Source organism: Sylvia atricapilla, chromosome 3, assembly GCF_009819655.1.
Source record: "Sylvia atricapilla isolate bSylAtr1 chromosome 3, bSylAtr1.pri, whole genome shotgun sequence".
NCBI lineage: Eukaryota > Metazoa > Chordata > Aves > Passeriformes > Sylviidae > Sylvia > Sylvia atricapilla.
In genome coordinates, this window is record NC_089142.1 from 65,208,870 (window position 1) to 65,222,587 (window position 13,718).

Here is a 13,718-nt window from a genome sequence, read left to right on the forward strand (position 1 = left end):
AACTGTGACACACTGGAGAAGAGGTTGCTGCCTCCCTCCCAAAGGAAGAAGAGAGGGCAGAAGTTGGATGTGGAGGCACACTCACTGCTCAGACTCAGGCAGAGGTGCTGTTAAAATGATCACACCTGCAACAGTAATTCAAGGAAAATGCTGAAGTAGCAAACTGCAGAAAGTGAGAGGAAAACTACTCTAAACCTGACATTTTTTCTTGTGGGTATGTCCTTAGTGGATGTTGGAAGATTCATGTTCCTATTCTGCCTTATCAGAGTCAATAACTGGAGTTGGGAGCATGAGTTGGCCTCAGAGGGTTCTGTGGAGCTCACCAGTTCATTCAGAGCTGGGGAACAGACATAGGAACAGATGGAACAAACTAAGATATACCTTCTGATCTGTGCTGGGCAAACCAAAGATTTTAAACTTGAATATTTCATATGTATATCTTTATTTTTTTCTTATCTAATACATTCTTCTGAGTTTCTGAGGCTCTCTCTTACCCTACCTCAGCAAAAGTTCAGTTTTTGAGGTTTTATATTTTTTCATTGGTGGTTCAGAAGAAAATCTTTCCAGCATGTACACTAGGTGCAATCTTTCAAGCACATCCGTTGGTGGCAAAGTATCGTCTGTACAGTGGCCTTGGTCCCGTAGTAGTGTGTTGGTGGCCCTGGAGCTAGATTGTGGAATGAAACCAGTTGAGGCTCAAACCCCAGCATCTCTTAGAAATTGTTTTTAATGGTCTTTCACAGAAAGTTTGGTAGGGGGGCAGAAGTGTAGGGTCGAGGTCTTTATAGTAGCAGAGACCACTGCTTTATTTACAGGTTGGCTTTAATGAAGTCAACAGAATTAACTCCTACATCTCAAATAAGGCTTTTCCAGTAATCTTTCAACATAATACATGCTGCTAAAGCAATGTCTTGATTCTTGTGTCTTGAAAAAGAATGATAGTACATGTACTTAGTAGGGTTTGTTTTTTAAAAAAAAAACTTGTGGATTTCAATAGCTTCACTGTCTAGAAAGCAGACTGACATTTGCAGTTTCCTACATTTTTTATTTCTTAATTGATCTAAACATCATTTTCAGCAGCACCTAGATAAATCAGAGGGTTGTGGAAGATAAAGTAGAAAATAGCTGATTCTGAACTTCATTTGCATTGTTATGATCAGGCTTAGAGTTCTCTTGGCTTTAAATACCCTTTTAAATCTTTGTCTGTTACTTAATTTCAGACACAATTTAAAGAAGAGAGAAAAACAATAGTGACATGAAAAACTTACTTGTTTGGAGTGATTACATGAGTAAGACGATTCAATAGAGCAGTCAATAAGATTTAATGATTTTTTTAATATAGAAAGAAAAGCTAGGAAAAAGGAAGAAACTTACTTAATTTTCATTTTTATTTTAATTATACTAATGTTGTCTTTCAAGTTACCTTTGATATAAAGTACAGCATGAGTAGAAAGAGCAGCTGCAATAAGTCTCAAAAATTTTATCATTGAAGAGCAACTGACTGTATTTACAGTGAGACTTCCCTCTGAACATAGAAAATGTAAAATGCTAGTTGTTCATTTTATGGTATAGCAGGACAAAGATAATAGAAGTATGATGCAATGATTGGTGGCTGAAAAATGAGAAGTTTCAAAAATTAATTTTGAAAGGGAAATAAATGCTGATTGAAATCAGGTTGCTTAAATTCTGATTAAGAACACCTTTTATGGACAACCATGAATTCATAACTTCACTTCATTTTGATAGCTTTTTGTTAGTGTCCTTGAATGAGAAATGTAAAATATTCAGAAAGTGAATTCCAGTTAGAAAATTTTAGAGAAATGTAGTCTGTGTCTTCTCTGTCAAAGTAAAATTTAATGAAAAACTTAATCTGTAAAATCTTGAGGCTGCTGGGAAAAAACCCCTGCATAGTCTTTCATACTTTTTAATTGAGCTAATGAGCATGTGGAAGGGAATGCAACACAGAAAGCGCAATATTTACCAGTGCATTTTTGGTGATAAATATGTGAGGTTTGGAAAAAAAGGTTTAGCAAACTTGGCATTGAATACACTTTTCATACGTTGGTTTGTAAAGATTTGAGATTTAATAGTAAAAAGTTTCTGTTGTTGTTAATTTATAACAATTTGGTTCATACAAATAAGATATTCTTGGCCTCCGTAAATGTAAATAATTAAAGCCTATATTATGTAGGCTTTCAATAAAAATATCCTAAAGAGAAACAAAATAATAAATGAAATATTATGATCATTAAACATCCATGAGGGAAACATGATGAATATGCAGAAAGCATAATTACCCTAGCATTTCTCACTGTTTGTCTTTTAACTAGAATTTAAGTGTTCTTCAGTCATGTACCTTTCAGTGCCATAAATTATTAGATATTTGTGCTGTGCAGAAGAAACAAAAGGGTAATACAGAAGAGGTCACAGTGAGTTTAATCTCATGCAGGGCATTACATAGGGAGAGCAACTTCTTGTTGCAACCATTAAATTGATCAATACCAAACTCCATGGTTGCCTTACTTTTTCTGTAATCCTGCAAAGTGGCTGGCATCACCAGTGTCTTAGAAATCCTATTTTATCAAATCCTGTATTTTATTCAGTTTTATGGGGACAGGAATAAAATGCTTTCTGCTTCTCCATTTTTTAAGACTCTTCAGAAAGACTTTGCTGGATGTTTGGTTTATGGTATATTGGTATGGGGAGGAGGTGGAGAAGTAATGGAAGAGAGAGAAAAAAAATAGTTTTTCTTATTATAATTATATCCATAATCTCATTCTTAGAAGTATGAGGTGTTTCCCTTAGAAGGGAAAACAAAATCTAATTTACAGAAGGAGGTAATACAGATTTGAAGGTTTGAGAGTTTCTTCAATTACCAGTTCCTGTGTTTGTCTTTGTTTTCAATTAAAGAAATGCAGTAGCACATTTCTCTGGAGTGATTGGAAAATATCTGCATGTAAATTGTTCTGCCAACCTCTGAGGTACAATACTCTTGTGATGCATTATGCCAACTCCTTTTACCACTGAACACTATTTTCTAATGGGCTTTAAAAAAAAAAAGGAAAAAAAGAAAATATGCAGTATCTAGATAAAACACCATGACATAAAGTGGGGATGTTATGCCATTTGAAATTTGGCAAGGGTAGCAAAGTCAGAGTTCTGAGTGCTGTCAATTCATTAGTGATCAGTAAAGATTTTGGGTAATGTTTTGTGCAAATTACTATAGGAACAGAAGGGTACTTAACATCATGCCAGAGTGCTGTTTCTTGTGGTGTTTGCCAGTGGTTATCAACAGAGGCCTTGTCCATGATAAGAAATGAGAAAAAATACCCACCACCTATATCTGCTTTTCTTTCTTGTACAAAAGAGCTGAAAGAGAACAAATGGATTTTTTTTCACAACTCCAGGAGCATCCTGAAACACCTGGAGATGCTGAACTTAATCCATTCATTTCAATAGGACTGTTCTTTTATTTCTAAAGCATAAATTAAATGACATGCTAACTGTTTCTCAGCTTTTTATTTACAATCAGGAAGTGTTTTTAAAATGGATTATCTTTGTCAATTATAATTAGAAAGCTGCCAGCAAACATAATGGATAAGAAACAGAGTGTAAGGGCAAATGTTTGTCATGTAAGATTTCAAGCACTTCATTCATATGTGGGGGATTTGTAGTTTGGAGCATTTCATGGTTATCATGGTTTTTTGTTAGTGAAATTTACACAAATGCACTTAGACTTTTTAAATTACACTGCTTTGTCGGGTAATATATTTATGGATGCATGTTTTGCTGCGTGGCTCATATTGGGTCCATAAATTTGGCAGAAGGGATTTAGAAGACTCTTGCTCTGAATATCTCATTCTTTTGATAGGAGCAACAACAACAAAAAAATCATTTTTCAGTGAAATGCTTTTAATTCTGTCCCGACTAAACCATGAGAAAAGATGTAATATGTTCATACAGCTTGTGTTACTGCCCTGTAGAGCTGCTTGCTTCTGTAATAGCAGAAATCCCTCCTTATACCATCCACTGAACAGAATGAAATCTTGTATCCTGGGCCTTGTATCCTGTACACCTTGAAAAGGTTTTTTTTTGGTGCCATCTACAAGCAAGATGAATAATGGGCCCAGTTGTTCACCTTCAATGAAAGTTAATATCACCTCACTCTACGAGTAGTTCTTGACATCAGCAGAGTACTTCCGAGAGAAGGTGCTTTTTGCACAGTCATCACTGTGACTGGGACAGAAGTGCCATGGTAGCTGTGACAGAGCAGACTCTGCAGGTTTCTCTGCTCTTGGTAAAATGCTTAGTATGAATCTTTTCGGAAGTTCAATGAGCTGATATTTTGTAGCTCTTACTAAATTTACAGTCATGTGGTTTTTCCATGGTTTTGTCCAGAGAATTCTGACTTTGGTGCCTAAATGAACCTCCCCATGAGATATATTTGGTGATGGTAGCAGCACTGCCCGTGACCGTGAAGCTGCTGCCTCCCTTGACCTGAACAGACTGTTAAGCTGGTGGTTCATTCGCTCTGAGCCCATTCCTCTTCTCTGCGGGATCCTCATAGGGAATTGCTTGGCTGTTGCCAGTTTTCTCGCTGGGTGTTTTGGGATTAGGCTGGCACAGTCATGTTCACCCTCTGTAGTCACTTAGCAGTTGTCAGGTAGTACTGACTTCAGGGTATTGGAAGGGATATTCTCTCTTGCCTTTTTTCAGTTGCTCCAGATGATGTTCGCTTGGCCTCTTTTCTCACAAATTCTGTGTGGCATAGAAAGAAACTGAGTGATAAGCTTTTTAAAAGCCCATTGCTCTTCATGTGATTTGGCACAAATGTATTTCTTTTGCAAATAAAACAGAAGCAGAAAAATATTTTATGGTCATTATTTTATTAGGTATAAATTTTATGTTCTGTGTTTTTCTGTAAAGAGAAAATTTTGCTGTTCAGGTATTTAATGCCTCGAATGCAAAAACAAGATTACAGTGTGGGACACAGAAGTTTTTATATCTCGTTCACTTCTTCTGCTTCATGTTAAGTAAACACAAAATAGAAAAAGTGTATTTTTTGTATGGCATGTTGTCACTATTAAAGTAATTTTTGTCTTTCAGATAAAACTGTACTTAAACTCTATTTAGAATATACAATTTCAATAATGAAACTGTTGTTTGCTCTTAATTCTTGGAAGCTTGATTTAAGGGATAATGTTTGATTGGTAAAATCAGCTCTTATTCATTGCATATGGGTTTATAAATTACTTACAAGCTGGAATCTAAATTGCAATTAACTATGCCCACATCCTAATTAAGTATTGCAAATGCATTAGAGTATATTTCCAGAGGGGAATAAAAAAAAGACAAGGATTTATACAAGTATTTAAGTACTATTTTTCCTATATTTTTAGCAATTAAAAAAAAAAAAAAAAAAGAGGAAAAAAGAGAAAAGGTCTCTGGACCTAGCTAAATAAACTTTGCACATGGAACCATATATTTAATGCCAGAAAACAGGGAACTGGAAAATAAAGGCTGCAGTTCAATAAAGTCCTCGTGATCATGGCTAGTTTTGACATCATAATTTCTAGCACCGTAAACAGGATTTGACTCAGCTAAATTGTAGTTTACATGCAGTGTTTGCATTGATATTTCAACATTTAAAATAGAGGGAAATGTGTTTCTTTGTATACATGTGTCTACAGCTTCTGTCACGATACTTCCATATACCTTTACTTTTTACATAGAAGTTTGAAGGTGTTTAAGGTTTGTTTTGTTTTGTTTTTCTCAGAATATCCTAAGAAATCCTTTTCACTTGTTGACAGTAAAATCACTAGTTGTTTGGGGGGTTTTTGCTTTGTTTTGGGACTTGACTTTTGGGAGTGGCTTCTTAGGGAATTTGAGTTAAAGCCATGTCCTTAAAACAAGCTTTATTAAACTGATCACATATGGTATTCATTTTTGTGGGCAGTTGCAGTGGGTTTAGTCAACAATTCTAAATAGGCAACATGATATTTATGGCATCCTGTTAACATGATAGTGCAGACATTTGGCAGCTTCCAGAGTAGTTTTGAGATAATTAAGTAAGTTGAGCAGTATGAACTGTTATATTTTATTTCCTGTTCCTATTTACTTCAATAATTACTGAAGCTGTATGTGTTCTTTTTTCTGATATACTGTAGTCTTTTGACACCAGGGTGAGAATGCTGGACAGTCACCAGCCTTTACCATGGCAAAGCATAAAATCTAAATGCATTCTTTCCTGTTGCTGGCTTCATGATGATTTATTGGTGTGCCTTTTAGAAGAAAATGATTGTCAATCTACTTGTTTTCAAAATTACTCTTCTGGACAAAGATAAACATAGTGCTGTTTTAGAAGTATCTTTCAAAAAAGTGCAAACACACTGATTTACTGGTGTGCATTAGTTTTGGAGTTTAGCATTACCAGAGCCTCAAACACCTTATTGGAAATTTGAAACATGAATACAATTCATGTGATAATGATATCAAAATGAAATCAAATAAAAGCTTCTATTCAGGAAGATGTGTTCAGATGTAAAGATGTATTTAAGTGTTTTCTTCTAAGTTGAGGAGAGTCAATCAAAGTATGATAGAAGCTTTTTTGATTATTGTATAAATCTCTCTTGTTTAAATATAGTCATGTTAAGTCAGCAACTAGGAAATAATCACAAAGAGGGAAAAAAAGACTTGTACCTACTGTATTAATAGGAAATACATATTTTGCCCATGAACTTACATGAAAAGCACCTCACAAAGCTGTGATAGTGCCAGATAGACAAATGAGATGCATGGCAGAGAGTAGAGAATAGAGAGTGGTGATGGGGAGAAACTGTCTCTGAATGCCTAGGCTGGACTCAAAGCTGGAAGGGTTATCCTGGTGGCTGGACTGCAAAATGAGGATCATGTCCCATGTACAGAGACCCATTTCATGCTTTTTCCACTGGTGTATGTTTGAGGCTAATGTATACACAAACCAGGTCCTCAGCACTTTGTTAGAAGCTTGCCTTCACTTATGGGACATGTCCTGTCTCTGCAGTTCTTTGGAGCAAGGATTTTCTATACAAATTTTTTGTACCATGTAGCAAAAAAGGGTCCATTCTTGGTAAAAAAATTAACATTGATGATAAATTACTGTGCACTCACTGAGGTACAGCCGTTTATATATGGCAAATGATGATACAGTTCACTATGTTTAATGTCAAAGTGGCCTTTTTTAAGTCATTATTTACAACCTCTATGCAAGAAAAAAAAGGGTATATTAAGAATTTTTAAATAGAAATAAATGTGAAATTAGCATTCTCTGAGTATTACTGTTAAATTTGCTAACATAGCAGAATTTAATTTTCATTAACTTTTAAAGGGAATCCTATGATCCTTTTAATATGACTTCTCTGATTAATTACCTTGCAAAACTAATTCAAGTGTATTTAATGCATTCAATATTGATAAATACAAATAAAGTGTGGCTTGTAGATGGGAATTGGAGATTTCAATGAACCTGACATAATACATGTTTTGACCCCTATGTCTGCCTGCTTGAAACCCTGATAAATTTAAACAGCAACTCTAAAAAGTAGGTTAAGGGATGCTGCCTATTAAATCTCTGTCCTGTGAACTGTAGTGTGGAGCATGTCCCCTAAATCAAGAAATTTATTGACTGGTTATGTGAATGGTGATCAGGCTTCCTATTGGACTCCAGGATCTTAAAGGTCCTTTCCAACCTAAATGATCATGTTACATATGAAATAAATGCTACAGGTGAAGCTTAACATCATTGTCTGTGTTCTGATACATGTGCTCAGATATGCAAAGAAGATTAAAATAAAATCTTAAGATTTTAATTTTTAAATTGTTTTTACAACTATATTTATCATTTTACAGCACAGGAAATTTTGTATTTTACCTTATTAGTGTGCCTCCTAGCTGCAGGGTCAGACTCCAGCTCTTACTATCACAATGAGAATCAGAAGTAAAATATTGTTAAATATTGTCTGCCTAATTTTGTGGTTATAAAATCAAGTAGCTAGGTGGTACAGATTATGCATTTTAATTAGAGCTGAGGGATTTCTTACCACTTAATGCAGAAAATCAGAATATCTTTAAGATTTTATTCTTTGAAAGTGTATATTTGTGTTTCCTGAAACTTGAATTACTTTGTTTCTTTGTAGTCATGAGACACAGACAACTTGTTGGGATCATCCTAAAATGACTGATCTCTTCCAGTCCTTAGGTGAGTGCATTCATAAAAGCATTGTGATTTTTATTCCATGAGTAAAAGCTGTATTTGGATACCGAATATGTTTGAGTTCTCATGAACTGAGTGTAACAGCATTTCCTGCTTTGATGAGACACACTTTGCCCAAAACCTACTGTCTTGGTCATGTTGTGTATTGTCTTTTGGTGATATTAGTTCTGAACCGTTTACCCTGACTATATGCCTGAATGCAGTACCTTGGGATTTTTTTCTTTTAATTTCACAAGGAATTGTCCAATGATACAGGCTCTCTGCATGTATAAACTATGGTGCAGGTCTGCAAGGAACTAATTTTGATAATAAAATAGAGCAGCTACCTTTTCAGTAAAAGCTACACTGTATTATGGTGCCACTAGTTCCACATGCCCTGATAGCATCAACATTTACTGTGAAATCTCCCATTCTAAAGAGAGGAAGGGTAAAATTACTGTTAAGCGAGGAAAAAATGTTACTGTACCAATCAGTTTCCAAAATAGAACTAACAGCTGTTTGATTGTCCCTTTTAAAGCACTTCTAAAGTTTGCAAAATCATGGCATATAAATTATAGCTTAAGCCATTTTTTTCTGTTACTGTGACATTTGCTGCCCCCTGTTTCCTCTGTGTTATCTGATGGAGTTGTAAATTATTTGAGACACTTACAGTATTTGAACAATTGTCTCAAACAATTGCAATGTATAGAACCAAATACCAGTGCATAATATGTCTGTAAAACTCTATTACACATGCCATGACAGTGTCAGCATTTCTGGAGGGCCTCTCTCTCTGGACTGTCAGAGTCAAGAGGCTTTCCCTGAAGGTGAACTGGACTGAGGTCTCAACTTGTCAGGTTTTTTTAATTTGTTCTGATATATCCTATTAATTCATTGAAGAGAAGGGATATCAGACTTCTTCCAAAATATGAAGATTTGTATGTAAAGGAAAGTTACAGGCTGTACTTTTAGGGCTGCTCATGTTTCTGTTCTGCCGTTCCAGCTGACTTGAACAACGTGCGCTTCTCCGCCTACCGCACGGCCATCAAGATCCGCCGGCTGCAGAAAGCACTGTGCTGTGAGTTTCAGGGAAATGCTTTCTCTGCTGTACTTGGGGAGGGGAGGGTCAGCTTCGCTCTGGCAACACTGATGGTGGACCAGCGTCAGCCTTGACACACTGTCAAACCAACAAAATGGCAAGAAGAATTGCCGATAGTAGGTGCCATTATTACAAATAAAGAAAATAAATTAATAAAAAAAGAGGTGCAGCAGGTAAGTTGAAATGGTGAGCCTGCTAATAATTGTTTGTATCTCAAATTTTCTGTTCAGTAAGTAAATTTATTTACTTGTAAGTTTAATTTTTTATCTTACTAGGTATTATAGCAATATAAATAACTGTGTCATAACTGTGTTATATTGCTAGGTATTCAAAAAGTTGTGTCATAACTATGGTTTAATTCAGGAGCAAGTTGCATGATTACCACGTTCATTCAAAGTTTAGCAGCCTCAGAGGTGATAAATCAGGAGATCTTGTCCTGGCCTCTGAACTTAGGACTTCTCCACATCACACAGCAAGTACCACACTGAGGATCTGTGCTCATGTTGAGTCTCCTGTGCAAAGCAAACTGAGTTTTAAAAACTATGGAAATACATAAGAACACACATCTAACAGAAAAAAAAAATAGGGTGAAGTAGAAAAAGCAAAAGGAAACTAGACAATTTTGGAAGGAGATACAAGATGTGAATGAGAGTAAAGGTTGTTGATTTAAGACCTTTTGAAATTTATTGGCAACAGATGGTAGAAAGATATATGATATTACCAAATTTTCTTGTTAGAGATTGTGGTCCCACCAAGGACTACAGCTTAATCTCCCAGCAAAACAAAAGAACATGAGCTTTTTGCTTATCAGTTTGCAGGGTATAAAGTATTCATCAACTTGTACCTAAAAACAAAAAGCAAATCAAGAAATCAGAAAGTAGAGTAAATTTCTCCTTGTGTGTGCTCCTCCTCAGAGAAGAGGAGAAAAACCAGACTGCATGTGACAGATGCTAATCTTGCTGCCTATTTCTTACAGACATACAGCTTTTCTGGTGACCCATATAGATCAACCCTCACTTTTATTACTTCTAATAAGCTTTGAAGAGGGACATACTTTCTCCTCTTGCTTTTACTGCAAAATATAATAATAACTGCCATGTAATAACTCTATAATAACTGCTGTAGTTAGCTCTCCTCATTCACAGATTTCAGAAGTGCCCTCTTGTTATTTCCAGTTTCAGGGGAGGAAGTTGAAGGGAGGACAGAAGGAAATAGTAAGAAGTAAAGAGAATACTCTGCTTTGAAAGGGCTAGGAGTGAAACTCATCTCTACAGATCTACTCTATCTTACTGTCTATAAAGCTGTTTACTCTGTCTCTGTGCTACATAGGAAGAGACAGCAGCCAAAAAAATTTTTGTCCTTGTTATATATGTGTACTTGATAAAGAATTTGTTTTATTTTTAGGTAGGGAGTCATCTTCTGTGCTATTGCCATTCATTTTTTGGTCTGAGTTACTTTGGTCTTCTGTTGTATTTCCTGTAATTTTAATTGCAGATGCATTTTAGAGGTGTTTCGATGCAGAATGCTTAAAAAAAGGCTTATGTGCTAAGGCAAAGAAAATGTCAAAACAAATCATCAAAAATGGCGATCACTGTAAAATCTGACAAATTGCTGTCACAGGCATGGTGTGTGTATAATGTCAAAGGCATTTTTAGTGGGAACTCCCAAAAGCACAGCTGGAGCTGGATGCAGAGTTCCACTTGCACCTGATAGATTTCGACTTTGTGGTGTAAGTGCTTTACAAGCAGATTCAGGACCAATTGCACTTTAGAACCTTCATTTGAGAACTGTACTTTAGAAAACTTTGCTGATGCCATTTCTCTTCTTGGTAAGTGTCAAAAAACCTCAGCTCTAGGGAACTTACTCCCACTTCCCTCATTCTCCTTTTAAAAGAGAAAGTAGAGTTGTGTTCTTGTTTTGTTTTTGACAGGTAGATTCCCGCAGAGAATCTGAATATGAGAATATGAAAATACATTTTCTTATACATGTGTATGTATTTTGCAGGAATATAAGGAAGGTTGAAAGTTGGAAATAACAAATTCTTAGCTTCTCTGTCTCAGATTATGTGGCCAGATGCAGTGAGAGTGCTTTCCCACTGTAGCAGAATCCTGTGTTTCAGATGTACTGGGCAATTGTGTAGCACCAGGTCCTGATGATATTTTATTCTTGTGCAGCATTTTTTTATCTCATTTTTCAAGAACTTAAAATGCTGCCGATACTGAAGTATAGTATGCTGAAGTACTGAAAGGCAAAAAGGTAACAAAATCACCATGTATATTCAGAATTCTGTTGCTGTGTTCTTCTAGGTGATTTAAAATATAAGAGTATTAATAGGAATATCAACCCCACAAGGGGGAAAAATGGAACATTTAGGTATCAGGGACTAAGAGAGCTGGGAGCACTTCCCTCTTTGAGGGAAGAGTGCAGTCTCTTTGCTATAGTTTTCAAGGCCTCTTTATTAAAAAACTCCACAATAATGCCTGACTATTTTCCATGGGGTTACAGCAACCTCAAATGTGCCACTAGCAGCTGCATGTAGTTACTTGCTTCTGAGTCAGTCACTCACACCTGCTTTAACAATGCTGAATGATATGGTTTCTCTTTTTCTTTGGGAAAGTCTCCTTGCTGTATAAAGGGGAGAAATGGGCCTTGGTTGGTTAGGAGCAGGATTGGCCATTCAGTATGTTCAAGCAGATGCAGAATGGTACTGCAAAAATGCACTGCAACCTGTGTAGGCATTGTGCCAGAAATGGCATGATAGGAGGACTGCCTGTCTCAAATTTTATTCAGCCAGGTAAGTGCTGAAGTAAGCAGGAAGGGAAGTAATTTCCTCTGGTTGTTCTGCATGAATAGTGCCATCCAAAAGTGTAAGTTTAGCTTAATTTGCATGAGGATAGCATCAGAGTTGTTGTATTTCTTAGTATATAAATACTGAAAGTACCTCTCCCAGGTCCTTCTGGAATGGTTCAGCAGAAATGTGAATGAGGGATCTTGATGCTAGCAGATCAAGATGTGAAGTTAGCAGGCTTCGTGTCTGTTGAATTGCTTCTTTTCAGTGCATGGATGATAATGTTAAGCCAAACCCAAAAGCTACAACTTCCTGGCATTTCAAAGCTTTCTGAATTTTCACAGGCTTTAAAAAGGGCAGATTTCATGTGCTGTCAGTCTGTTTTATGAAGGTAATTACCTGCTTTTAGCCAGCCATTAAGTACTTTACAGAAACAGGTTGCAAAATAAGCAGAAAACATAAAACCCCACAAACAAACAAACAAACAAAAAATCTTCCACAACCCAAACCTAAAATGAAAGCTAACCCCAAAACAAAACTAGCAAACTGCTTGCATTAATTTTTACGGGGTTTTCTTTGTCATGAAGGTTTTTGAAGTCATGAAAGGAAAGCATGAAAAGTGGCCATTTCTTAAGTTCAGTATGTATGTCATCGGATAGCAGGTTAACCTCACTTGGCTTCATTCCACTCTCTCCACAGCTCAAAAAGTAGTCAGGGTTATACTGTGAACTTTTTGTGAATTCATATTGTTTTAAAATATGCCTATGAGCCTTTCCCAGTGTATCACATTCCTTATAGCTATTGTAGAAGATTATGCTGCAGTGAGTGTGTTGCCAAACATTTCAACTACCTCAGGTCAAACTAGTGGCAAGGTGTTTTGCTGCAATTACCAGTCTGCCTCTTTGATAAATACATGGCTGGCATTTGTTTGCAAGCCCAAGAGAAGGGCTTAAAATATCCCCAAACAAACAAAAATCAAAATGAAAACCAAACAAATGTAAACCCCTGCAAATCCGACACTGTGCGTTCAGAATAGAATGTACTGATTTTAGTGCAGGAGAGGAAAGGCAAGGTATGAGGTTCTGTTTCTCACTTTACAAAGATGTGAGGAAGGGTAGATAGGGGAAAAGGGCTTGGAAATGTAACTGTCTTGTGGTAGATGATCATCTGAGTTCTTGACAAAATTGCTCTCAGCGGTTAATGTTATCTTGCTCTTGCTTCTTTTTCTGTTGTCCTTGTTTTCCAGCCCAGATAGAATTACCCCATTTGCACAGGCTGCAAATCTGGGGTCCTTATTTAATATTTTCATCTTCACTCTCTGCTCTTGTGAGACCCCGCCTGGAATAGTGCATCCAGATCTAGGGTCCTCAGCACGGGAAAGTTGTAGACCTATTGGAGCAGTCAAGAGGCGAGCAGTGAGGATGGTTGGGGATGCAGCACCTCTCCTTTGAGGAAAGGCTGAGAGCTGAGGTTGTTCATTCCGGAAAAGAGAAGGCTCCAGGGAGACCTTAGAGCAGCCCTTCAGTACCTAGGGAAGGCTAATAAAAAATAGGGAGAGTAACTTTTTTGAAAGGACAGATTGTGATAGGACAAGGAAAAAC

General features: G+C 36.5%; 1 protein-coding gene across 3 annotated transcripts in view; it reads left to right on the forward strand.

Moving 5' to 3' along the window:
- The window catches only part of UTRN (utrophin), a 316,443-nt gene that overhangs the window by 248,968 nt on the left and 53,757 nt on the right, over positions 1 to 13,718 (forward strand). For all 3 annotated transcript variants that reach the window (XM_066315631.1, XM_066315629.1, XM_066315630.1), the window contains 2 exons: positions 8,175 to 8,236; positions 9,234 to 9,308. In XM_066315631.1, coding sequence (XP_066171728.1) covers positions 8,175 to 8,236; positions 9,234 to 9,308 — 137 coding nt within the window. The remainder of the gene's footprint in view (positions 1 to 8,174; positions 8,237 to 9,233; positions 9,309 to 13,718) is intronic.